This window comes from Stenella coeruleoalba, assembly GCF_951394435.1.
Source record: "Stenella coeruleoalba genome assembly, chromosome: 12".
Classification (NCBI taxonomy): Eukaryota; Metazoa; Chordata; class Mammalia; order Artiodactyla; family Delphinidae; genus Stenella; species Stenella coeruleoalba.
The window spans coordinates 42,774,077-42,800,888 of NC_137158.1; the positions used below are offsets into that span (position 1 = coordinate 42,774,077).

The 26,812-nt window shown below is 35.8% G+C and overlaps 1 protein-coding gene across 5 annotated transcripts in view; it reads right to left on the bottom strand.

Annotated features, from left to right (window-relative positions):
- Positions 1-26,812, bottom strand: part of REV3L (REV3 like, DNA directed polymerase zeta catalytic subunit) — a 230,608-nt gene that overhangs the window by 73,168 nt on the left and 130,628 nt on the right. For all 5 annotated transcript variants that reach the window (XR_013830767.1, XM_079939298.1, XM_079939295.1 and 2 more), the window contains 6 exons: positions 25,088-25,325; positions 12,735-12,877; positions 7,928-12,095; positions 3,729-4,642; positions 1,839-1,918; positions 386-511 (listed from right to left, as the gene is read on the bottom strand). Coding sequence is in view for 4 of the 5 variants with exons in the window: in XM_079939298.1 (XP_079795424.1) it covers positions 386-511; positions 1,839-1,918; positions 3,729-4,642; positions 7,928-12,095; positions 12,735-12,877; positions 25,088-25,325 (5,669 nt within the window). In the remaining variant the exon portion in view is untranslated. The remainder of the gene's footprint in view (positions 1-385; positions 512-1,838; positions 1,919-3,728; positions 4,643-7,927; positions 12,096-12,734; positions 12,878-25,087; positions 25,326-26,812) is intronic.

Sequence of the window (26,812 nt, forward strand, 5' to 3'; positions counted from 1 at the left end):
GTAGCAAGCACTAATCCACTGAGCCAACCAAATAGAAAACACAAGTAGACATCACATTTGGGATGGGATATAATATAATCCCAGAGTAACATACAGAGTTTCCAATAGCTAAAAAACCTTTTCTAATTTTAGCTTCTTTTAAAATTTCAGGTATAAGCTTTGTGAAAATTGTGAAACCACAAAGCAGTCTCAGTAACTGATGACTAGTTTTAAAGTTTCTCTGTTTTATATAAATATATAAAATAGAAAGGATAATAAGAACGAAATAAAGATTAACAGGTATAGAATTCAATGTATTCCTCTGTCAGTAAAAAATTTCTATACTTGTACCATAGAATAAAACGTAAGAGTTAAAGTGCATGTGTCCTTACTGTTACCGTTTTACCTCATGTAAAGCTTTTGCCTCCTGTAAGTTTTGTATGCTGACTTTGAAACCGTAAGTATTGTTTAAAGATGGTCCATCAATCTGGGAAGTGTCTTTCTTTGGAGTATTTACTGCTGCACATTGATTCTATTAAAAAAAACACAGAGCCAGAAAAAGATAAATGAGCAATTATTTCCTTTCTTTTTGATTACTTATTTCTGCTTAGACAACATACTTTATGTACTTAGTAATACACGATAAACTAGCATCATCTCTTTAGATCCAAGAAGAAACTTAAGTATTTTATTAGCATTTTTTTCAGGCTAGTAATTCAAGATACTAGAACTATATATATGTAGAAATATCTGATATAATCTGTAAGCCAACCATAAATTGATTTTTGAGTTTACAAACCCAAAATATTGAAAATAATAGTGTTGCAGAGAGTTGACATTTTACCACAAGGACATTTATCTTGACCTTTCTTGGAAGTATGACAAGCAAGCAAGCAAGCAAGCAATGTATTTGCAACTAGTTTGGCTAAAGTTTAAAGAAGATTTGAAATTGTGGGTTTTTATTTTACCCTAATACAACATGTATCTGAAAGATAAACTAAAGCATAAATAATTTTCAAGGGGTTAGAAAGAATAGAATCTATTTTTTAAAAAAATATTTTTTTCTGATTTCCACATCCATTAACGATTTTCCCCAAAGTGTTGATTTATGTTCACAATACACTCGTACTTGTTTTTAATATATATGACTTGTAATTCAATAATACTGATTTAAAAATGAAAGTTTTAAAAAGCATTTGTAATCTCAAAATAAAAATACTAAAATATATTCTATGTAGTTAATGATATTTATGAGAAGTGACCAATAGAGAAGTGATCACTATCATATATTTCTAAGGATACATGTCTAATGTATACTTTTTTCACATAACCATATATTTCTAGGTTAAGTATTACCACAATTTTTAGTATTTGAATAAAGACATTTATGATTTTTCAGAGTTTCAGTAGTAAATAATGTTGCTTTCCTTTGCTACTTAGTAAAATGAACTGAAAAATCAATAATGTTATATTTGAGAAAAAAGTAATAAACCAAGAAAAAGGATATATTTTTGGTGGGATCAAAAATCACTTACTTGAGCTCTGCTGTCATTGGATTGTTCTGATTTTGCCAGTAATCAGTTAATGTATTTGTATCCTCATAATCCACATTTTGGCTATCATATTCACTTTCTCTGTAATATTTGTATTTACATATAAGAATCTTTTAGATCCCAACAACAAAAAAAACTTTAAAAAAATTAGGCAATTTCTTGTTGTCTCAAAGATATGTAAATAAAATGATGCAAAAATATAATAAATTAAAAAATTGAGACACAAAGTTATCAATTATCTAACTGAAATCTAAGAATAAGAATGGATCTTATCCACTGATCTTTAAATATGTTTAGCATAGTTACCTTTGCTTGTGTTAAGAGTACTCTTCTAAAAGCATCAGTGTTACTTCCTTTCTTATGACTCAATTTCTGGGTTTTGGGTTCTGTAGAAAGAAATTTTATATTTAACATGCATATCAAAATTGCCTGCTTCTGTGGGGTTTTTTTGTTTGTTTTCTTGTTGTTTTTCCAAACTCTTAGGTACCGTTCATGAGTACTGTCCTATAAATTCCTCACAAAGACCTCATAATTTAAAAATGAAACTAATTCAAACCTGGGTTCCCCACACTAACTTTTAAAATTTGTATTAAATAATAACATTTAGATTTTAATTATTGATTTTTATACCTAAGTTATTATCCTAGGGAATCACTTAATCCGTTTATTCACTGATTTATCAAGTATTTATGATGAGGAGGAAAAGACAGTATCTACCCTTGTGGGGTCTAGAGAGGAAATCAGACATTCATCAAATATCAATACACACAGAAAAATAAAATTATAACTGGGGTAAGTACAACAAAGGGGAATATAATTGGTAATTTTTAGCCAGGGAGATTAGGAAGGCTTTTTTGAGCTAAAATCATAAGAAAGAGTAGGAATTAACTAGGAACAGGGTGTGGATTTTCCCTGATTACTGAGCAAAAAAACCTAGAGACTGGTTAAGGGTGAATAAGAAAGCTAGGGTAGAAGCCCAGGTGAGAGACGAGGGCTTCGTAGTGGCAGAGACAGAGGTAGAGAGATCTGGGTAATTTAGGAAACAAGTGTGGAAACCACAGGATGGGCAGTGAGGCAATCAGGTGAGTATTATAAATAAATCCCTTGTTTCTGACCTGTGTAACTCAGTGACAGAGAAATGGTGGTACTATTCATTGAAATAAGGAAAAATGAAAGAGGACCAATGGTTTTCAATGTGCGGGCATGTATGTGTGTGCATAAAGTGTGCTATGTGGTTGGTGGTGAATGAATGCAGTGAGATCACAAATTAAGTTAAAAAAATACTGACCTTGTGGTGGCTTTGAGCATTCAAGTAGAAATGCCAAAGGCAGCTGGATATAGTGTTCTGGAGCTTAAAAGAGGGTTCTGAACTGGAAATTTAAATTTGTGTTATCTATAGTAATCCTGTGGGCAGGAATTAGGTCATACAGGGAAAGAACATAGAGAGAGAAAGCTTAAGGCTAAGCCTTAATAAACTCCACTATTCAGATAATAACTGAGAATGTGAGATAAGCTTCAAAGGAAAGCAAGCAGTTAGAAACAGAGGAGCAGGGGAAAAGCTAAGGGGGAAAGGAAGCTCAAAGAAGGAAGGTGTGGTCAGCAAGACAATGGCTGCTTAGAGGGCATGTGACAGGAAGACTGAAAAACATCCATTAGCTTTAGCTACCTGAAGGTTATAAAGAATCTTTACAAGAGCCATACTGGCGGGATGATGGGGGCACAATCCAGTTTGGAGTGGGTTGAGAAATGAGTAGAAGGTAAAGAAATAGAGTTGTCAAATTGGAGAAATCTTTTAAGAAATTTGGCTTTAAAGGAGAGAAGCAGAGAAAAAAGACCAGAAGCCGGCAGCTGTAAGGTCAAGGCAGGTGTTTGTTTTTTTTTCTATTTCAAAGGGTGGGAGAGATTTGGGTATATACCAAAGCCAATGGGAAAAATCAAGTTGAGAAGAAGGTAAGGTTTCTGAGAGGGCTCCTATATTTTACCGAGAAGGCAAGAAGACAGGATGGAAGTAGATGTAAGTATATTTCACAGCAGAAAAATAAAAAAGTTTCCAGGTGATGATGTCTTTCCAAGACATGATAAAATAACAATAATCTCTCATTAGCTGAGCTAAAATTTCATTTAAAAATATCTGATTTTCATTACATAGTCTATTGAAAAGCTTTATGGAGGCTTTCTGTTACTTGTAAAACTTACCTGTTGACAAAGGGCTAAGGCCAGTTGCCTCAGGAAGCCTTTCCACAAGTTTTCTCTGTATGATTGGTGTACTATGAAGGCAAAGTGATTCACATATCCCAGTTCTTGTCCTAACATTAATTGGGGATACCACTAGAGGTTCCTGAGGCTCACTGCAGGGGCTTTTCTGTATACCATCTTTTACAGGCTTTAAGAAGTTCTCAATAGTCAGAGAATGTAGGTCCTCTACTAGTGATGAGGGTCTGTCACCTCCATTTAATGTTTTGGAATCTGGTGATGTTGCTTCTTGCCAAGGGGGAATCACTGGAGAATCAGGGGAGCTATAACCAACACAATAGTCATCATCATCATCCTCTTCTTTCTCAGCATCATCTGCAGAAGGAACTGGTGGCAGCGTCTGACTTTCACTTGCAGTTCGACTGCATTCTGTGGTTGGTGCTTGTAAAGCAATCTGAGAATTATCAACATCTTCCTTGGTATGTGCTGTAGTGGGGAGTACGTGTGCAGTTGTATCCATTTTTGGAGGCACTACAGGTTTGTCATCTGGATTAACTGAGGAGCTGAAGTTGTCATCAGATTTTACAACTCCAGTTAGCTCCTTTTTAGACAGTTTCTTGGAACGTTCATATTCTTCTTTGGCTTGAAGCCATACTTGAACCAGTTGTCGACTTGGGGCACATTTGCAAGGCATAATCACAATTTTTTTATCTTCAACCATTTTATGGCTATTACTTGACCCTTTATTGACAATTGGTTGGCCACTGTGAGGGGGTGACCCAGGTCTTGGATTTTGAGTCATTACTGAGAATGCTGTTTTCCACAGACGAAGTCCTTCCAAGGAAAAGTCTCCCTCAAACTCAGCCAGATCATTTGGAAGTCGTGTTTCTACCATGAGAAGCCGTCCACCGATCTCCCTATAAACAATATATTTTAGAACAACTGTTTTGCCTCAAAGAGCAATTACCAAAATATTTAGCTCCTTAACCTAGATATTTTTAAAAGTTCCTTTTGGAGTCTTAAAAATGCCACCTTTCTTCCCTTTCCACACCCTACCCATCCCCTCCAACACACACATTTTATGCAGGTACACTCTATCTTTAATCTCAATATGCTTTTCCTCACAGGTATATGACTACTAAATTAACTTCCTTCGGAAGGTATCATCAATACCGGGGAAAGAAGGTATTTGTTTTTGTCTGAAGTGTCCAATGAAGCCTTCTTTTCTTCAAGGAGATGGTACAAGCTCATCAGATTCCTTTCCTCTACTGATCTTAAATAATTTTCCACTGTCACCACATTAGGATAAAAACAATGGAAGAGTTTACCATCTGAGACTATATCCCTGGATTTTATCTATAGCCTCTTTCTACATTCTCTACTCTCTGTACATAGTAGTTCAGCAAAGCCAGTCAGTTCAAACAAATCTTTGTACCCTATCAAATTCCCTTAAATATTACAAAAAATTATATACAGTTGAGGTAAACTACCATAATTCTTTCTTCCCTTTACATGACAAGGTTTAATACTAACATAAGAACTTAGGAGTTGGCAGAGCCCACATAATTTAAGTGCTACTAATGTATGTGTATGTGAGGAATCACTAATTAAAAGGTAACATGGTTTAGTTTCCAATAGTTATTATAAATATTAAGCTAAACCTCTCTCCTTCTCTAACATATCCATTGGTACTATTTCTGCCTTCTGCAGCAACATAAAATAACTCTACTTTTTCTTCTTCATGGTATCTCTCTCATGGATATGAAGATAGTTCTTAGTTTCTTCAGTTACTTCTCATAGGGCATGATTTCCCAAATGACCAGGTCATTCTCTAGATAAAACTCAATGAACTGAATTCTTGTTTTCTGATTGAAGCTGAAGGAGCAGCACCAGAGTTACATTTCCTTTTCCCCTTTACATGGAAAGATTTTGGCCCCTACTATTTAACTCCATAATCAGGATCTAACACCTTCCCAACACCCACCTTGCAGCTTTATGAAAAATTAGAAGCAGGATTATTGCTATTGAAGGAAATGAGTACACATGTCATGTGACTATACCCAATTCTAATATTAATAATACAGAGATCATAATGAAGTAAAAAATAGCAAAAATTGCTGAGGTGTGGTAGGTTCAGCTTTCTTGAATACTGTCAGCAGCATGCTAATTGCTACAGCTCATGTTGTAATTAATATATATGAAGAGCCTTAAATTTTTCAGTAATCCTACTTCAAGAGCTGTAAGTAAAAATTCCAAAATAGAAGAAATGCTTTATGAAGAACATACTAATCACATAATTATGTATAGTAGCAAAACAGAGAGCAACCTTTCTGTCCAGTAATAATCACATGATAGAGTATTATGCAGCCATTAAAATGATGCTTCAACAGACTCAAATTTAGAAAATGTTTACATTATAATGGTAAGTGAATCAATTTCAATGCAATATTGTGACTACAGTAAGAACATTTCATAAAACAAAATAAAAGCTATACTTTAAAAAAGTAAGAAAACACATTAAAATATTAATAGTGGCTGTTACTAGGTAGAGAAATGGTGTAATTTTCATTTCTTCTTTTATACTTCCTAAATTTTCTACAGTGAATACACAGTTTTTAATTTAAAAAAAGATTGTTTTTCAAATATCATGACTATCCTCCTTTTATTTCAGCTGCAGAACAAGTGTCCAAGTTGGACAACAACTAATAGCAACACAGAGTAAATGACTAGCACATGATAAATTAACTGGGAATTAAAAAGATGTGTAAGGCTGAGAAGAAAATATAGATCAATGAAAAAATATACCATAATCACTACTGGTAAAGTCAAAGCCTCCAAAATAATGGAAACTAATGTCTAAGGATTATATATTCATATATTCTGGCAGTGAAATAAAAAGAAAGAGTTCCATTCATGTTAAAAGGCCACATGTGGGTACTGGGCAAAACAGAACAGCAAAACTATGTTTTAGGAAGTATGGGGGTAAGGTAGGGGGAGGTATTTTCTGCCCTTTACTTCAAGTCCTCAGAGGAGGGAACTTCTTCTACTCTATATTTCTGATGACTTTTTCTCACCCCTTTCTTAAATGGACTCCTGCAGAAATTACTGCCAATCTTCGGGTAAAAAGCCCAGCACTCACTGTCTCTTTCACTAGGGTCAGGAGCATGGTGGTGCTCAAGGTCAGTGCATACATGCAGGGTGGCCTCTTGCCTTAGTTGGCACTTCATATCTCTTTCCATCATTTAGACTAAGCAGGGTCTGCCTCAGCAGTCCTAGCCATTCTTCTCTGCTTCTGACTGGATGTCTGAAATGAACTGCCTCTCTCTGCAACTGATTAGGAAAAGGGATCAAAGAAACGGGGGCAGGACCAAAAGCCATCACTTAAACTTCCTGGATTAAGCCATGTTCCCCAACTGAGCTCTTATCAGATATGTTCTATATCTTGATGAAGCAGGCAGGACAGGATACCTACTTAACTACTGGTTTACAAATAGGCCAGTGCTGTGATTCCTTCAGATTTTGCTATTGGCCGTGTGTGTGTGTGTGTGTGTGTGTGTGTGTGTGTGTGTGTGCATCTGTCTCTCTGTTTACCACTTCTCTGAAAAGATTCTTGAAAGAAGAGATAAGGGGAACCAAAATCCATATTGCACTCCTAATAACTATACAAACTAACAATAGTAACAATATGATTGAAGATGTTGGCAACATGAAAAGAGAGTGGTATGTAATAGAAACAACTTAAAATAATCTTCATTTAGAGATATATCATAGCAGTATTTAAAACATATGCATGCTTATTTTCAAACACTTTTTAAAAATGAAGTTTTTAAATTATGAAAGTTTACCATTTTAGAAATAAATACCATCTGTAAAATGATAATTATACTTTTATAAGTATTAAGTATTATGACATCCTTCTTAATTTGGCATCATGTCATAGTGAGCCTCTAATCCTTAATGTTGACGCAGTGCAAAATAATAGTAGATCCAAGACCAACACTGATCAACTTAAATAAATTTCTCTAGGTGCAACTGTCCAGCTAGTTATTTTCTTAATATGTCCATAATTATAAATTGTTTTCACAATGATATACTTACAAATACAATATCACAGCCAAAAAAGTAGCAGTCAGGTACCAAATGTTGTTACATACATTATAATTATTCAGAGCAACCCAAGGGGAAAAAATAATTCTGATTACCTGGGCTTTTCTGGTACATCAGAAGGATTACTGCAAAATGGTTCCTGGTAAATAGTTTCTGAAAGGTCATGATCCAACAAAGTTGCCATAATTTCTTCCCTGCTTGGTGGGGACATAAGTGGTTTCAAAATGTGAGCAGTTCGAGGGGTGAAACTGCCATTTTTAGATTGTGAGGGAGAGCTGGTAGACCTTGGTGAACTATCAGGAGTTGGTGTCAACATATCATTGTTTCTTGAAACATACAATTCCAAATCTTCAGAGGCTGCATCTACAAGTTCACCATCAGGGGAAGATAGTATTGTAGTAAAAGAGGTATTGACTGCATCAAGAGACTGTCCCATTTCTTTTCTGGTATGACTTTGAATCCAGTCTGAATTGCCTGGCTGTGAGAGGCTAAGAAACACTTCTTTGCTTACTGAACTCCTATTCAATCTAGATTTTTCATTTAGACAATCCTCTGACTGCTGGACACAGAAAGACTCCATTATTGAATTAGGCCGAGTTGTTAGAGGATGAAAGGTATTTTTCCACTGATTGTGGCGATGATTCTCATTGCTATCTATGGATGATTTCTCAAATAATTCAGGACTTAGAGTACCAGATCTAATCCATGAGGTTGAGTCTGAGGCATGATGTTTGTCTTCATCACACTTCTGGTTATCATGACTTAAAAATTCAGTTTTTTCTACAGTTTGTCCTGGGAAAAGATCCTGAACTGCATCACTCAGGAACTTTTGAGGCAAATTCTGATCTGCTGGGACAAACTGACTTCCAGAATAAAAGCTACAAAATCCAGTTTGACCTATTGTATTAATATCAAAATTATAATTATGTTCAGGAGACAAGCTATCTTCAAGTGAATAACAACTTTCAAATCCTGGATCTGAAAAAAAGATAGGACTATCATCCGATAGGGAGTTATCCAACTGGCCAGAGGCTGGTAAATTTAGAGAGTCTACTTTAAGAAGTTTGGGAATTTTTTCTTTAGGTTTTGTACTTCTGGGAGTTCGAGGTTTTCTTGGAGATGTTACTGATCGTGTTCGTTTAATTGATTTGTTATGCTCAAGGGAATGAGAGATATTTTTGTTTGGTTGCTGTTTATTAGATAATGGGTCTTGCATACTATTTGCATTCTGTGCTTTCTGCTGTCTTTTCTGTAACAATTCTTTTAGAACTGCCAGTCCAGACTGTCCTTCACCAAACGTTGAAGGTGTTGACATATTTCGATTTCTACACTGAGAAAGTGCTTTGGTTTGTGAAATTGCTTCTGACAATGACCTTTGCTTTACCCTTTCAGGTTTAAAATTTGACATATCTAAAATAAAGCCCCTTTGTTTTTGCTCCCATGTTATTTGTTTGATTGGGCTTCTCAAGGAAGTTACAAAGCAATTATTAGGCATCTGACTTTCCTCTGAAGCTGCTTTACCTGGAGAACAAATTTCACTGTGCTTTGACTGTTCTGCCATGCACACAATCTGCTGCTGACTGTCTTTGCAATGCAAAAAATTAGGGGCATACGTCTGGTCTGGCTTTGATTCTACGGAATTACGATAGTCGTTTAACTTTCCAAGAGATGACAAATAGTTTTTTTGTACATTTGCATTCTCTTCTATCTTTGGAGACATGATACCAGAAGACATCTGTGTATTCTGTGCTACCTGAGACAAATGGTTTGAAAGGTCAAATATATTTTTTTGAATCAAGGTTGATTCTTTTAGAGTAAACATAGCATTTTGATTATGAGACCGCTGAACATTAATTTTTGAGATTCCAGGTCCCAAAGAACTACAAACAACTGATGAATGCAAATCATCTTGTGGACTGGGGAATGTTTGCACATCTACAGGCTTCTTGCTTTCTAGGAAAGAAGAAAAGCAGCCAGATAAATTCTGTTGTGCATGAATTCCAGTGGGGAGAGGAGCAGAAAGAGGATGATCTATAGCAGAGCCCATTAGTGACACATCTTTCTGTTTAAAAAGTAGTTGAGAGCCTCCAGAACTATTTGAGGCCTCAGACACATTCTGATGTTTCAGCACAAACTTAACTTCAGCACCAGCTTGAGATTTTAGTTTTTCATCTTTTAGTGTTATGTGCTTTCTTGGTGTAGTTTTCTCATTTACTTTTTGTTTCTGTTTTGCTTTTGGTTTCTTTTTTCCATCATCTACTAGTTTATTTGTCTGATTTCGTTTGTTCCTTTTCTTAGTAACTACAGAGGGATTAACAAGCTTTGTTTTTGATTTCTTAACCTGCGTTCTTGCTCGACTATTTTTTCCTATACGGGAATTAACAGTCTTGCTATTATATGCATTAGGACCCTTAAAAAGCATTGCTTCTTTATTGGCAGCAGCCATAATTTCTTCAGCTCTTGGATCTGTGGGAGACCAGCAGCGAGGTGGAGAAGAGTTTATGGGACTTGTGCTTCTCTCAGAAAGAAAACCTAGTTTAGACATAACATCACTATAATTTAAGTCACAGTCTTCGGTTTCAGCATTATAAGATGGTGAGGGAGGAGAAAGAATAGCATGTGACCGTTTTTTCCTGAAAGACAAAGTTCTTTTAATATTTTCACTGTTTGTCCTTTGTTGCTTACCAGTTTTTTTCTTAGCAGACTTATGTTTTGATTTTCTTCTGTGACTTTTCTTTGGTGTTAGTGGATAAATAGGATATTTGGTTGCAGGGGAGTCAGGAACTTTTGGCCAAAAATCCTTCAAAGGTGCAAGTTTTTTATACAGTTCCATTTTTTCTTCTGTTAATATTACTTGTTTTTCTTTAGAGTCTATTTTTCCTAGCTTTACAAGCATATTTTTCCTCCCTCTAAATCTATTAATGATAATATACTTTATGATGACAGGGGGCAGCTTTTTAGACATTTTTCTGCGTTTTCGAGATTTGAGAGTTCCATCTAAACTTTCACCAATTTCCATGGGATGAGGTAGGCTAATTTTTGAGTTGTGTGTTATAAAACTTGACTCACTATCTTCATTCTCATAATTTACCTTGCGTTTGGCTCTAAGTGTGTATTTATTTCCATACAATCCAAAGGACTGCTCAGTTTCTAAGGCTCCTTCTCCAAAGTGACAGTCTACAAAACTGTCTGTAGATGTTTTATTTTCAAAAGCTCCATGGCTGGCCTTAATTAAATCACTGGCCAATACGTTATCCTTCTCAGAATTACTATTACAAGGATTATTTTGTATACAATTATCTTTTGAGGATCCAGTCTCAGTAGTTCCGGCAGAATTCTCTCGATGACCTACAAGCTTCTTTTTATTCATTTTTAACCGGGACTGTTTATTGCTAGGATGTAGTTTATATGTGACAGGAGAGAGTTTTTGTGGCCTACTGAGACAATTAGAAAGAACAACACTGGGAAAAAACATATAATGTGCTGCTTGCTGGCTGAGGCTTGGTTTTTCTGGTTTATGTTCTTGAAATTCTTCATATCTAATTTTAAGTTTATTTAGTCCACTTTCATCAGCAATGCTATCAAGAGAATGCACCATAGTTCTATTCTCCCCTGAGCATGATAGCAATTCACAATTTTCAGTCAGTGACGAAGGGAATAAACTATTCAGAGCTGTACTGTTTCCTTTTTCATTTCCTTCAGAGGATAATTTACTTTTTGAATGATTTAAGTCAGAAAAGTTGAAAGAATTTTTGCCCAATGTATTTTCGTTAGTGTGACGGTTCATATGTATAAAAGGGGCATCCTTATCAATTTTTCTAATGTTTGTATACTTTCTACTTGGTACTTGTCTTGTGACAGATGGAATATCTTCTTCATAATCAAAAATACTACTTTCACAGGAAGATACTGGGAGGACATCTTTCTTACTACTCTCTTTATGAGAGTTTTCTGAATGGACAGTACTGCTTAAAGACCCAGGGTATTTCATAGAGTAAGTGCTTTCATTTGCAAAAGAAGCAACTGAATGATCTAGACTTTTCTCTAGGTTGTTTGGCTGTGAAAGGTCTTCAATTAAATCTTCCTTGTTCAAAACATGGGAAGAAAGGGCACTTGTGTGTTTACACTGAAAGGTAATCTTAGCGGAAGATGGGGGTTCTAATGTAGCAGCATCTTTGTGAAAGATGGAAGGTTTTACTGATAGCTTGCTTGTTGCAATCACAGAAGAGTGGGTTCTAGAATTTTCATTGTTCAGTGGATTGTCTGAAATGGGGGAAAAAAGAATTTACTTCACTTCCACCCTTTTAATTTTTTAAATATTTTCCCATACCATGATACTATCACCATGAAAAGAAATTATATGAAATTAAATTCGTATGTTTAAAACAGTTATCTCAACAAAAAGGTCATTCCTATCATTAGGATAATACCATAATCTAAAAAATCAAGAGTCAGTTACATTTGATTAGTAGTCATTATTTTAAACACATATTTCTTTGATCAGAAATAGATGATATCAATATTCATGCCTTTTGGGAGAATAAGGGGAAAAATACTGTCACCTTCAAAATTTTCCATGAAGTAACATGTCTTTGCATTATCACTTCAAATAAGCTGAGCATATTTCTTATAGTTTCCTATGCTACTTAAATGTTATGACGATAAACTGATTAAAGTTTATAAAGCTCTAAATCAGTGATTAATAAACGCTATACTCTTAGAAATGAGAAAAAATCATATATCTACATTCTCTCAAAAGAAATCATCCTGCAGAAGGACAAAATCTAACAGTATTGTCATAGCCTCACTTAGCCAACTATGTAGAGACTGTGATTATATTTTTCAAAATCAAATATATTTTCTGCCCCTAAATAATGAAATACAGTAGACTACTTTACTTACCACTATTTTCATCTGCAGTTCCATCTAACTGAGGTATAGAAAGATTGGCTAGAAGCAAACTGTTATTACTCCATTCCATTTCTTCTTCTGAAGATGAATCATCTTCTTCCGTTGAGCTTCTATGGGTATTTCTGCACAGTGATCTAGAGAATATTAAGATTCACCAGTGAGTATGAGCCTTAGAAAAAAGCATGTCAGACTCAATTTGCCTAATTTGATCCTATAATAGTAAAACTGAATAAACAGGATCTGAAAATAACTTAAAAAAGAAAAGCAGATTTACTGTGCTTTGGTATCATGCCCTACCAAAAGTTATTGTAAGTAGACTGTATAATCCATTTCATGTGAGCTAGAAGACACCATCATTCCTGTATTCATAGCTCCACAATATCCTGGATTATCATATCTAATTATGTTCTTCCTTATAGTCTCCCCCTCAGCTTATCATTAGATATACACATAACAGCTTGGGTGAGAACCTGGTAATTTCTAAAAAGGTGGCATCCTAGCATATTTTAAGAAGTCTATAAATACACAATCACTACATTATTAATTGGAAAAAATAAACAAAAAGATAGGCAAGGGGGTATTCAGGTCAGGGCTGAAAGAGCAAATAAAAGGGATCAGAGACAGGATAGGAAGCAGTACAGGTGTTGAGTCAATCCCAGCAGTGGCTATAAAGTAGGGCTGCTGAGGAATGCAGATGGACTGTGAAACCCAGATGGATACTCTCCTTAAGTTTCATGTCATATTGATTTAAATTTTTCACTAGATCCTAGCTTGATACTTTCCCTTCTATCTGGATGGGCAAACTTACTTTCTATCCATACCTAATTTTTTCTTTCACTTGTCTTGAAAATTTGAAAATATTGCTTTATTATACATGGAACAGTTTTTCCATTAAGCCTTCCCCAAATCACAAGTTGTCCTAAAATCACTCTTAAGAGATGAAAGAGTTATTAGAGGTCATCTAGTCTAGCTTTCTAAGCAATGCAAAAATCTTATTTTTAACAGACCCTACAATCTCCACTTTTATATTCTCAGTATAAAGGGCTTGCTGTCTCACAGGGTAATCTTTTCTGTTATCAATGGCTCTAATTGTTAGTAATTTTCTTCCTATATTACACAAAAATCTTTCATTCCTGCCTTTGTGCTATGTAGCCATATGTAGCAAGGTCTATGCCATGTTCCACATGATAACCTTTAAAATATTTGAAGGCATTATCATTTGTTCCATAGTTCCTCTTTAATTAGACCAAACATTATCTATTCTTTCTCCTGTTCTTTAAAAGTGACAGTGTTAACAAATCCTTCTAGTTTTCTTCCTCTTCTTTCCCTTTCCTTTCCTTTTTCAGTATTCTTAAAATATGGTACTCAGGAGGAATATAATATTCAATATACAAGTATCAATAGAATTAAATGACTCCTCTTCTAGACAATATACTTCTATTATTCAATCTCTCTTTAATATACATTTATAAAATGTTCAGGATTGTTTTTCCAAGGTTAACCTGGGGTTGGTTTTCACAGAATTGGTCCAGTCAATGAACACACAAGCATTAATTAATCATGGGATAAACCAGGCCTATTATTTTAAACATGTTGGCACCACTGGGAACAAGGAGATGGTGATTTTATAAAAATGTTACATATTTGAATGTGTATCTACTTAATATGGGCGTGGAAGTATAAATAGCTAAACCAGGTATAATCTAAGAAACTATAGAAGAAATGCTAATAATAGGTTGAAGGTAAAAATCAAATGAACAATATCAAAACAAAACAATGAAAGAACAATGAAGAAAAAAAACAAATGGAAGTAAGAAAAATGCATCATGAAATGCCACATGATCAAATAAAAATATCAAACAGTCAACAAATTTAGCTAAAATATAGAAGAAGCAATCCTATTTATTATAGCAAGATTTAAATACATCAATAAATACTATAATTATTTTACTAACAAAATCCAAAATCTGTCAGAATAATAAATGTTACCCCAGGTACAGCTGGTAGACAATAATCAAATTCACTGTTTTGGCAACCATAAAACACTACAGATTTATTGTGCTCTTAATAAAGTAAAACTTACGACCTTCCCACAGAAATTGTTAAGCCCAGAATGAATCGTAGGTCTATCTAGTCTATATTTGTGAAGCTGACTGACTGAACATAAAACCTATGACTCTACACTTTATTAGGCATCATCTTTTTAGTTTCAAGATATTTTCGAATCTATATTTTGTCATTCAATGAATTACCAATCTCCAATGTTTCTGACAATCTGAATTCAATCTAGCATGAAACTTGGCACACAGCAGCATTTAAGTGGTTTTTGAATGCAAAATCATGCAAGTTCTCTGTGAACCTACCTAATCAGTCACTATTACCACGTATACTCCTTATCCACAAGGATGCTATGTAAGACTTTGTTAAATATCTGGCTGAAATTAAGATTCAATATGATTATTACATTTCTCTAAGTAACCATATTTAAAATGGATATAAAGGCAGTAGAGCACGACTTGAACTCATGAAGGGTCTTGATATTCTCTGCTTCTCTAAGTGCCCACAAAGTGTTTAATAATCGTAAGTATCACCCCTATTATAGGGGAGCAGAACTAGAAGCAAGCAGACCAGTTAAAAAGTGATTTCATAGTATTCCAGATAAATAATAATGAAGGCTTAAACTAGATAGGCTTAACAACTAATAGAGGTGTAAAGGAGAGCAAATTAAATATGACACTGAAGTTACAAACTTCCAGAAGTTGAAGGCAAAGTGGTGTCATTACAGAAATAAGAACCAGAGACACAAGAATAAAGCCATTTTATACCACTGTCTATTATCATTTAGGATTGCTTATGCTCCAAAAGATGTTGTTGTGGTTGAGGAATTTCTGAACAGGATATTTCATAAAAAGATTTATAAAGTTTATACAGAAAAAAATTGACAAAAATATTTATAGAATAGCTACAAGAAATTGTATGCCTTTCAACCCCCCCCTTTTTTTTTTTAACAGATTAGGAAATATCAGCAAAAGGAATTTTTATGACACTGTTGAGGGTCAAATCTATCAGGAAATAGAACATTGATTCTGTCTGGCTCAGGTAAAATTAGGTCTTCAAAGGTCAAGGAGCTGAGTCGTTGACCGATTTAACACTGTGACAGCAAAGGGAACTCAGTATGTGAAACTAGGAAGGAAGTATGAAATAATATTTCACAGGTTTGGAATTTCCTACTCACAGAATAAAAATGGAATTCTTTGTAGGAGCATACTGTGAAAATATAGAAGAGAGGGTTCTGATATAAACTCAGATAACAGGAGATGGTATCAGAAAATTTATTTTTTTATATTAGGTAATGTTGAGAAACTAGAGCTACATTACATATATACTTATAATACTATATATGTATACATGTAATACATATGTGTGTAAACATGATATATAGGTTAATCTCATTCATCTTTCAAAAACAGACTTTAGAAGTTTTAGTACTGCCTACAGAAGTTTGAAGTAGAGGCACACTCAGTGTTTTAAGCTCAGAGGCCCAATTTTTTTCCACACACAGAGCATACAGCTCAGGGGCAGACTCAAATCAATCAAGCTCACAAGAAACTGATTTAGAAAAACACACTGCCAAGGAGAGTGGCCAAGATGGCAGAGTAGAAGGACACTAAGCTCACCGCCTCTCACGAGCATACCAAAATCATAACTAACTGCAGAACGATCATTGATGAAAAAGACAGGAACGCACCAGAAAAGATCTTCTACAACTAAAGACATAAAGAAGGAACCACAGTGAGTTGCGTATGAGGGGCAGACTTGCAGTATAATCAAGTCCCATACCGCTTGGGTGGTGGACCCACAAACTGGAGAATAATTATATTAGAGAGGTTTGAGCCCCATGTCAGCTCCCCCAGCCTAAAGGTCTGGCATTGGAAACAGGAGCCACCAGAGCATTTGGTTTTGAAGGCCAGCAGGGCTTGATTGCAGAGACTCTGCAGGATTGGGGGAAACAGAGACTTCAGTCTTAAACAGTGCACACAAAATCTCACACACACTGGGACCAAGAGCAAAAACAGTAATTTGATAGGAGCCTGGGCCAGACCTACCTGCTGGTCTGGGAGGGTCTCCTGGGGAAGCAGGGGGTAGCTGTGTCTCACCCTGGGACACAGGCACTGGTGGCAGACATATCGGGGCGCATTCATCTGTGTGAACTCTCCTGGAGGTTGACATCTTGGCACCAAGACCTAGGCCCACCCAATAGCCTTTAGGTTCCAGTGCTGGGATGCCTCAGGCTGAACAACAAACTGGGTGGGAACATAGCCCCATCCATCAGCAGACAGGCTGTATAAGGACTTCCTGAGCCCACAGCCACCTCTAGACGAGCCGCTAAACACAGCCCTGCCCACCAGAGGGTCAAGACCGAGCTCCAACCACCAGTGGGCAGGCACTGGCCCCTCCCAACAGGAAGCCTGTACAAGCCTCCAGACCAGCCTCACACACCGGGAGGCAGACACCAGAAGCAAGAAAACTTCAAGCAAGACCAAGTCTGCAAATGCAGACTAGACACTACCCTGGGACCACCTGGACCTGGGCCCTTGAGTGATGAGAGGGGAGTGCACTGCTGGGATGCATACAACATCTCCTACAATGGGCCACTTCTCCAAGGTTGAGAAACGTAACTAACCTACCACATACATAAAAATACAAATAGCAATTTAGACAAAATGAGAAGACAGAGGAATATGTTTCACATGAAGGAAAAACATAAAACCCCAGAAGAAGAACTAAGTGACGTGGAGATAGGCAGTCTACCTGAGGAAGAGTTCAGAGTAATGATCATAAAGATGATCAAAAAACTCAGGAGAAGAATGGATGCAGATAATGAGAAATTAGAAGTTTTTAAAAAAGAATTAGAAGATATAAAGAAAAATCAAACAGAATTGAAGAATATAATAACTGAAAAGAAAAAAACACAAGAAGGAATCAACAGTGGACTAAATGAGGAAGAAAAATGGATCACTGAACTGGAAGACAAAGTACTGGAAATCACTGCTGCTGAACAGAAAAAAGAAAAAAAAAAAAAAAAGACATGAGGACAGTTTAAGAGACCTCTAGGACAACATCAAGAGTGCTAATTTTTGCATTATAGGGGTCCAGAAGGAGAAGACAGAGAGCAAGAGCATGAGAGAATATTTGAAGAGAACAGGATTAACCCAAGGAGGAACACACTGAGACACACAGTAATCAAACTGACAAAAATTAAAGATAAAATATTAAAAACAACAAGGGAAAAGCAACAAATAACATACAAGGGTACTCCCATAAGGCTATCAGCTGATTTTTCAGCAGAAACTCTGCAGGCCAGAAGGAAGTGGCACAATATACTTAAAAGTGACGAAAGAGAAAAACCTACACCCAAGAATACTCTACCCAGCAAAGTTCTTTGATTTGACGGAGAAATCAAAAGCTTTATAGACAAACAAAAGCCAGAAGAATTCAGCACCACCAAACCAACTTTACAACAAATGCTAAAGGAACTTCTCTAGGCAGAAAAGGCTACAACTGGAAAAAAGAAAATGACAAAATGGAAAAGCTCACTGGTAAAAGCAAACATACAACAAAGATAGGAAATCATCCACACACAAAGCTAGTAGGGAGGTTAAAAGACAAAAGTAGTAAAATCAGTTGTATCCACAATAAGCAGTTAAGGTATACATAAAACAATTACATGTAAAATATAATATCAAAAATAGTAATCATGACAGGAGGAGAGTACAAATACAGAGTGTATCTAAAATGCATTTGAAATTAAGAGATCAGCAACTCAAAATAAGCATGTATGTATACAGACTGCTATACAAAAACCTCATGGTAACCACAAAACAAAAAAACTATAATATACACACAAAAAAGAAAAAGGAATCCAAACGTAACACTAAAGACAGTCATCAAATCACAAGAGAACAAAAGAAAGGGGAAGAAAAGACCTACAAAAATAAATCCAAAACAATTAACAAAATGGCAATAAGAACATATATATCAGTGAATACCTTAAATGAAAGCGGACTAAATGCTCTAACCAGAAGACACAGACTGGCTGAATGGATACAAAAACAGGACCTGTATATATGATGCCTACAGGAGACTCACTTCAGATCCAGAGACACATACAGACTGAAAGTGAGGGTATGGAAAGAGGTATTCCACACAAATGGAAATCAAAGGAAAGCCAGAGTCGCAATACTTACATCAGACAAAATAGACTTTAAAATAAAGATGTTATAAGAGACAAAGAAGGACACTACATAATGATCAAAGGATCAATCCAAGAAGATACAACAATTACAAATATATATGCACCCAACATAGGAGCACCTCAAAATATAAAGCAAATGTTAACAGGCATAAAAGGAGAAATTGACAGGAACAGAATAATAGTGGGGGACTTTTAACACCTCACTTTCATCAATGGACAGATCATCCAGACAGAAAACCAGTAAGGAAACACAGGCCTTAAATGACATACTAGACCAGATGCACTTAACTGATATATATAGGGCACTCCATCCAAAAGCAACAGAACACACATTCTTCTCAAGTCCACATAGAACATTTTCAAGGATATATCACATAATGGACCACAAAGCAAGCCTTGGTAAATCTGAGAAAACTGAAATTATATCCAGCATCTTTCCCAACCACAACACTATGAGGTTAGAAATCAACTACAAGAAAAAAACTGCAAAAACCACAAACATACAGAGGCTAAAAAATATGCTACTAAACAACTAATGAATCACTGAATAAGTCAAAGAGGAAATCTAAAAATATCTAAAGTCAAATGCAAATACTACAATCCAAAACTTATGGGATGCAGCAAAAGCAGTTCTAAGATAGAAGTTTATAACGATAACCATACAAGCTTACCCCAGGAAACAAGAAAAATCTCAAATAAACAACCTAATCTTACACCTAAATTAAGTAGAGAAAGAAGAACAAACAAAACACAAAGTTAGTAGAGGGAAAGAAATCATAAGGATCAGAGCAGAAATAAAGGAAATAGAGACTAAAAAAACAATAGAAAAGATCAATGAAACTAAGAAGCTGGTTCTTTGAAAAGATAAACAAAATCGATAAACCTTCAGCCAGATTCATCAAGAGAAAAAGGGAGAGGGCCCAAATCAATAAAATCAGAAATGAAAAAGCAGAAGATACAACTGACACCACAGAAATACAAAGGATCATAAGAGACTACTACAAGAAACTACTCGCCAATAAAATGGACAACTTAAAAGAAATGGAAAGACTTCCCTGGTGGTCCAGTGGCTGGGACTCCACACTCCCAACACAGGGGGCCCAGGTTCAATCCCTGGTCATGGAACTAGATCCCACATGCCGCAACTAAGACCTGACGCAGCTAAATAAATAAATAAATATTTTTTTAAAAAAAGAAATGGAAATAGAAAATATGGGCAGACCAATTACCAGTATTGAAATTGAGTCAGTAATTTAAAAACTCTCAAGAAACAAAAGTCCAGGACCAGATGGCTTCACTGGTGAATTCTACCTAATATTTAGAGAAGAGTGAACACCCACCCTTCTGAAACTACTCCAAAAAACTGCAGAGGAAGGAATGCTTTCACACTCATTCTATGAGGCCACCATCATCCTGATACAAAAACCAGACAAAGATATCACATAAAAAGAAAATTATAGGCCAATATTACTGATGAACATAGGTGCAAAAATCCTCAATAAAACACTTGCAAGCTGACTCCAACAATACATTAAATACCATACACCATGATCAAGTGGGATTTACCGCAGGGATGCAAGGATTTTTCAATATATGCAAATCAATCAATGTAATACACCACATTAACCAACTGAAGAATAAAAATCATGATCATGATCAAAAAATATGATCATCTCAATAGATGCAGAAAAAGCTTCTGATAAAATTCAACATCCATTTATGATAAAAACTCTCCAGAAAGTTGGCATAGACGGAACACACCTCAACAAAATAAAGGCCATATATAACAAACCCATACCTAACATCATACTAAATGGTTAAAAGCTGAAAGCATTTCCTCTAAGATCAGGAACAAGACAAGGATACTCACTCTTGCCACTTTTATTCAACATAGTTTTGGAAGTCCCAGCACAGCAATCAGAGAAGAAAAAGAAAAAAAGGGATTCAAATTGGAAAAGAAGTAAAACTGTCACTGTTTGCAGATGACACGATGCTATACATAGAAAATCCAAAAGACGCCACCAAAAAACTACTAGAGGTCAACAATGAATTTGGTAAAGTTGCAGGATACAAAATTAACACCAGAAATCTGTTGCATTTCTATACGCTTACAATGAAAGATCAGATAGAGAGGACTTGCCTGGGGGCACAGTGGTTAAGAATCTGCCTGAGAATGCAAGGGACACGGGTTTGATCCCTGGTCTGGGAAGATCCCACATGCTGCAGAGCAACTAAGCCCATGCACCACAACTACTGAGCTTGTGCTCTGGAGCCCGTGAGGCACAACTACTGAAGCCCGCATGCCTACAGTCTGCGCTGCACAACAAGAGAAGCCACCGCGATAAGAAGTCTGCGCACTGCAACAAAGAGTAGCCCCCGCTTGCCACAACTAGAGAAAGCCCACTCACAGCAACAAAGACCCAAAAATAAATAAATTAAATAAATAAATTTATATATTTTTAAAAAAAGATCAGAAAGAGAAATTAAAGAAACAACCCCATTTACCAGCACAGCAAAAAGAATAAAATACCTAGGAATAAACCTACCTAAGGAGGCAAAAGACCTGTACTCCAAAAAATATGATGCTGATGAAAGAAACTGAAGATGACACAAACAGCTGGAAAAATACACTGTGTTCTTGGATTGACAGAATCAATGTTGTTAAAAATGACCATACTACCCAAAACAATCTACAGATTCAATACAATCCCTACCAAATTACCAATAACATTTTTCACAGAACTGGAACAAAAAACTTTAAAATTTGTACGGAAACACAAAGGACCCCAAATAGCCAAACAATCTTGAGAAGGAAGAACAGAGCTGGAGGAATCAGGCTCCCTTACTTCAGAGTATACTACAAAACTACAGTAATCAAAACAGTATGGTACTGGCACAAAAACACACACACAGATCAATGGTACTGGACAGAAAGTCCAGAAATACACTCATGCACTTAAGGTCAATTAATCTACAACACAGGAGGCAAGAATATACAACAGAAGGCTTCCCTGGTGGCGCAGTGGTTGAGAGTCCGCCGGCTGATGCAAGGGACACAGGTTCGTGCCTCGGTCTGGGAAGAACCCACATGCCGTGGAGCAGCTGGGCCCATGAGCCATGGCCGCTGAGCCTGCGCGTCTGGAGCCTGTGCTCCACAACGGGAGAGGCCACAACAGTGAGAGGCCCGCGTACCGCAAAAAAAAAAAAAAAAAAGAATATACAACAGAGAAAAAGGCAGTCTCTTCAACAAGTGGTGCTGGGAAAACTGGACAGCTACATGCAAAAGAATGAAATTAGAACATTCTCTACACCATTTACAAAAATAAACTCAAAATGGATCAAAGACCTGAATGTGAGACTGAATACTATAAAACTCCTAGAGGAAAACATAGCACAGTCTTTGACATAAATTGCAGCAAAAGTTTCTTGGATCCATCTCCTAGAGTAATAGAAATAAAAACAAAAATAAACAAATGGGACCTAACTAAACTTAAAAGCTTTTGCACAGCAAAGGAAACCACAAACAAAATGAAAAGACAACCTATGGAATGGGAGAAAATATCTGCAAATGATGCCACCAACAAGGGCTTAATTTCCAAAATACAAACAGCTCATGCAGCTTAATATAAAAAAAAACAACAACAGGGCTTCCCTGGTGGTGCAGTGGGTTAAGCATCTGCCGGCCAATGCAGGGGACACAGGTTCAAGCCCTGGTCCGGGAATATCCCATGTGCCATGGAGTAACTAAGCCCATGTCACAACTACTGAGCCTGCATTCTAGAGCCCGCGAGCCACAACTACTGAAGCCTGCACGTCTAGAGCCCGTGCTCTGCAACAAGAAAAGCCACCACAACGAGAAGCCTACGCAACACAACAGCAGCCCTCACTCACCGCAACTAGAGAAAGCCCACACGCAGCAACGAGGACCCAATGCAGCCATAAATAAAAAATTTAAAATAAAATAAAAGGAATAATCGTTTTAAAAGAAATTTTAAAAACCAAACAATCCAATCAAACAATCGGCAGAAGACCTAAACAGACATTTCTCCAAAGAAGACATACAGATGGCCAACAGGCACATGAAAAGATGCTAAATATCACTAATTGTTGGAGAAATCCAAATCGAAACTACAATAAGGTATCACTTCACAGCAGTCAGAACTTCCATCATTAAAAAGTCTACAAATAATAAATGCTGCAGAGGGTGTGGAGAAAAAGGAACCCTCCTACACTGTTGGTGGGAATGTAGATTGGTGCAGCCACTATGGAGAACAGTATGGAGGTGGTTTAAGATACTAAAAATAGAGCTACCATATGATTCTGCAATCCCACTCCTGGACATATATCTGGAGAAAACTCTAGTTCAAAAAGATACATGCACCCCAATGTTCAGAGCAGCACTATTCAGAATAGCCAAGACATGGAAGCCACCTAAGTGTCAATCGACAGATGAATGGGGAAAGAAGATGTGGGATAAATAAATATATATATATATACACACACACACACACACACACACATGTATACATATATATGAATATTACTCAGCCATAAAAAAGAATGAAATAATGCCATCTGCAGCAGCATGGATGGACTAAGTCAGACAGAGAAAGACAAATATCATATAATGTCACTTATATGTGGAATCTAAAATATGATACAAATGGGGACTTCCCTGGTGGTCCAGTGGGTAAGACGCCACACTCCAAATGCAGGGGGCCCAGGTTTGATCCCTGGTCAGGGAGCTAGATCCCACATGCCATAACTAAGAAGTCTGCATGCCATAACTAAGACCCCGTATGCTGCAACTAAAGATCCTGCATGTCACAACGAAGATCCTGCGTGCCGCAACTAAGACCCAGCACAGCCAAAATAAATAAATAAATTTTAAAAATATGATACGAATGAATTTATTTACAAAACAGAAAGACTCACAGACATAGAAAACAAACTTATGGTTACCAAAGGGGACAGTGGAGGGGAGGGGAGATTAGGAATTTGGGATTAACATATACGTACTACTTTATGTAAAACAGATAAATAATAAGGGCCTACTGTATAGCACAGGGAACTATATTCAATATCTTATAATAATCTATAATGGAAAAGAATCTGAAAAAGAATATATATATATAAAAAACTGAATCACTCTGCTATACATCTGAAACTAACACAACATTGTAAATTAACTATACTTTAAAAAAAAGGTTAAAATGTAAAAAGGAAAGAAAAAAAGAAAACCACACTGCCATCTTACTCATTTTCTTTGAGAAATGGAACAGAATATCAGTTACTGCTTCTGACATTCATTCATTCATTAATATTTAACTCCTTCGATCTAATCAGACCTAGAAGCCATTCCTTGTCTTCAAGCTGACTCTATATTTGTTGCTCCGACCCATAAGAGTTTAACTCTCAAAGGGCATTCTTTTTTCCTCAAGTTCTGAGATAAGGAGGCACTTCTATTTTGCCCCATTTATGACCCATATATTACTATTGTATATATAGACAAATGATTTCTAAGTTAGGTTTATGAGGAGAGCACAAATTGGAGCAAGGTAATCAAAAGACACAAACTTTGTTATAAGACAAATAAGTACTAGGGATATAATGTACAACACGGTGACTATAGTTACCACTGCTGTATGATACATATGTACGTATGTATATATATGCTGTATGTATGATATATATGAAAGTTCTCATTACAAGGAGACAAAAAATTTCCCCCATTTCTTTTTATTGTAATTATATGAGATGATGGATGTTAACTAAACCTGTTGTAATTATTTCATAATATATGCAAATCAAACCATTATGCTGTACATCGAAAATTCATACAGTGGTGTATATCAATTATATCTTGTTAATAATAGAAAAAAATAAAGTTAGGTTTAATCTTTTTAAATGTACCAAAATTTTATTTTGCTTGGAATATAAAGTTTACACACTATTTAAAAGAGATTTCAAAGAAGTCAATTTAGTTTATTAGGTATTTTTTATTATGAATAATAGTAAGAAATAATTTCTGATTAAAGAACAATGATAATGACCAAAGGTAAAGCAACTGAAATAACTAAAAAGTTACCTCTTTTTGGCACAATGTTCTTCAATATTGCTGTCCCATCTCTGAGACATTACTAAACTAAGCTCCATTTCTTCTTTTTCAATCTGTGGTTCATTTTCTTCATCATCACTATTTTGAGGATTTTTACTGTTTCCAAACGAACGACATGATGATGGCATCCTATTTCTTCCCCCCTGATATCCGTCATTTTCCAAACCAGCAAGAAGATGTACCAGAGCCTCATCAGGACTACTGTCCACTATAAAACAAGTGAAGCATCACCAACAAACAACTTAAATTTTCTAAATAATTCAATAATTCAGATCAATTATATATAAAACAACAACAAGAACCACAGATGCTGGCACATGCTGAAAGGATACAGCTGGTACAAAGATTTATGTATTGATGTAATTCTTCCATTAAAGTGTAATATTTGGACCACCTGCATTACACATGATTTTGTGTCCTTAAAAAGAAAATTCCCAGACACCATCTCACACCTACTGAATTAGAATTTCTGATGTAGGGCCCAGGAATTTGCACGTTAACAAGTTGCTCAATCTCTTACTGCACAAGCAAGGTTGAGGAGCACTAAACCAAATATAATCACAAGTGATCAAACTAAATATAAAATATATAATAAATATATGAATTAATGCTAAGGAAGTGCCTTAAAAATGATAATGTGAACACCTTATCCCTCTCTTAAGCTGTATTTAGCTCACAGGACAGTCAAACAAAACCTGTAGTTGCAAAACACGAGAGAGCTTTAAAAGTGATTAATAACATTACTTAAAAACCTTGAAGACCACCACTGAAATATCACCATCATATGCACTAGGGTTGCTAAAATCAAAAACAGATAATAACAAGTGTTGACAAGGATGTGAAGAAATTGGAGCCCTCATACACTGCTGGTCGAATTGTACAGTGGTGCAGTTGCTTTGGGGAAAAAAAGTTTGGCAGTTCCTCAAAATGCTAAACACAGAGTTACCAGAGGACCCAGTAATTCCATTCCTAGGTATGTATCCAAGAGAAGTGAAAACATATGTCCACACAAAAACCTATACGTGAATAATCATAGCAGCATTACCCCAATGGCCAAAAAAGTGGAAACAACCCAAATATCCATCAACTGAAAGATGGAAAAATGAAATATGGTATATATCCATATGATGCAACATTATTCAATAGTAAAAAGGAATGCAATACTGACATATACCTCAACATGAATGAATCTTGAAAACATTATGCTAAGTGAAAGAATACAGAAACAAAAGGTTATATAATTCTGTTTATATGAAATGCCGAAAATAGGTAAATCCAGCAAAAGAGAAAATAGATTAGAGGTTGCCAGAGGCTGAGAGGAATGAAAAATGGGAAGTGACTACAAATGGGTATTGCATTTCTTTTTAGGGTGATAAAAATGTCCTAGAAAAAAAAAAAGAAGTCCTGGAATTACATAGTGGAAATGGTTGCATAAATACCTGAAATGCTAAAAACCACTGAACTGTACATGTTAGAAGGTGAGTTTTACAATATGTGAATTATATCCCAATAAAAGCTATTATTTTTAAAAAAAAGATCATAAAGATGGAGGTTTGTTCTAATCTAGTACACAACCTTTTTCTCTGTAAAATGAGATAATATATTCCCCATTTACTAAACTATTAAGTTTCAGGTTTTCTTTGTTGACATTAAACAAACTGGTTCAATCATGCTACTGGTTCAATCATGCTACCA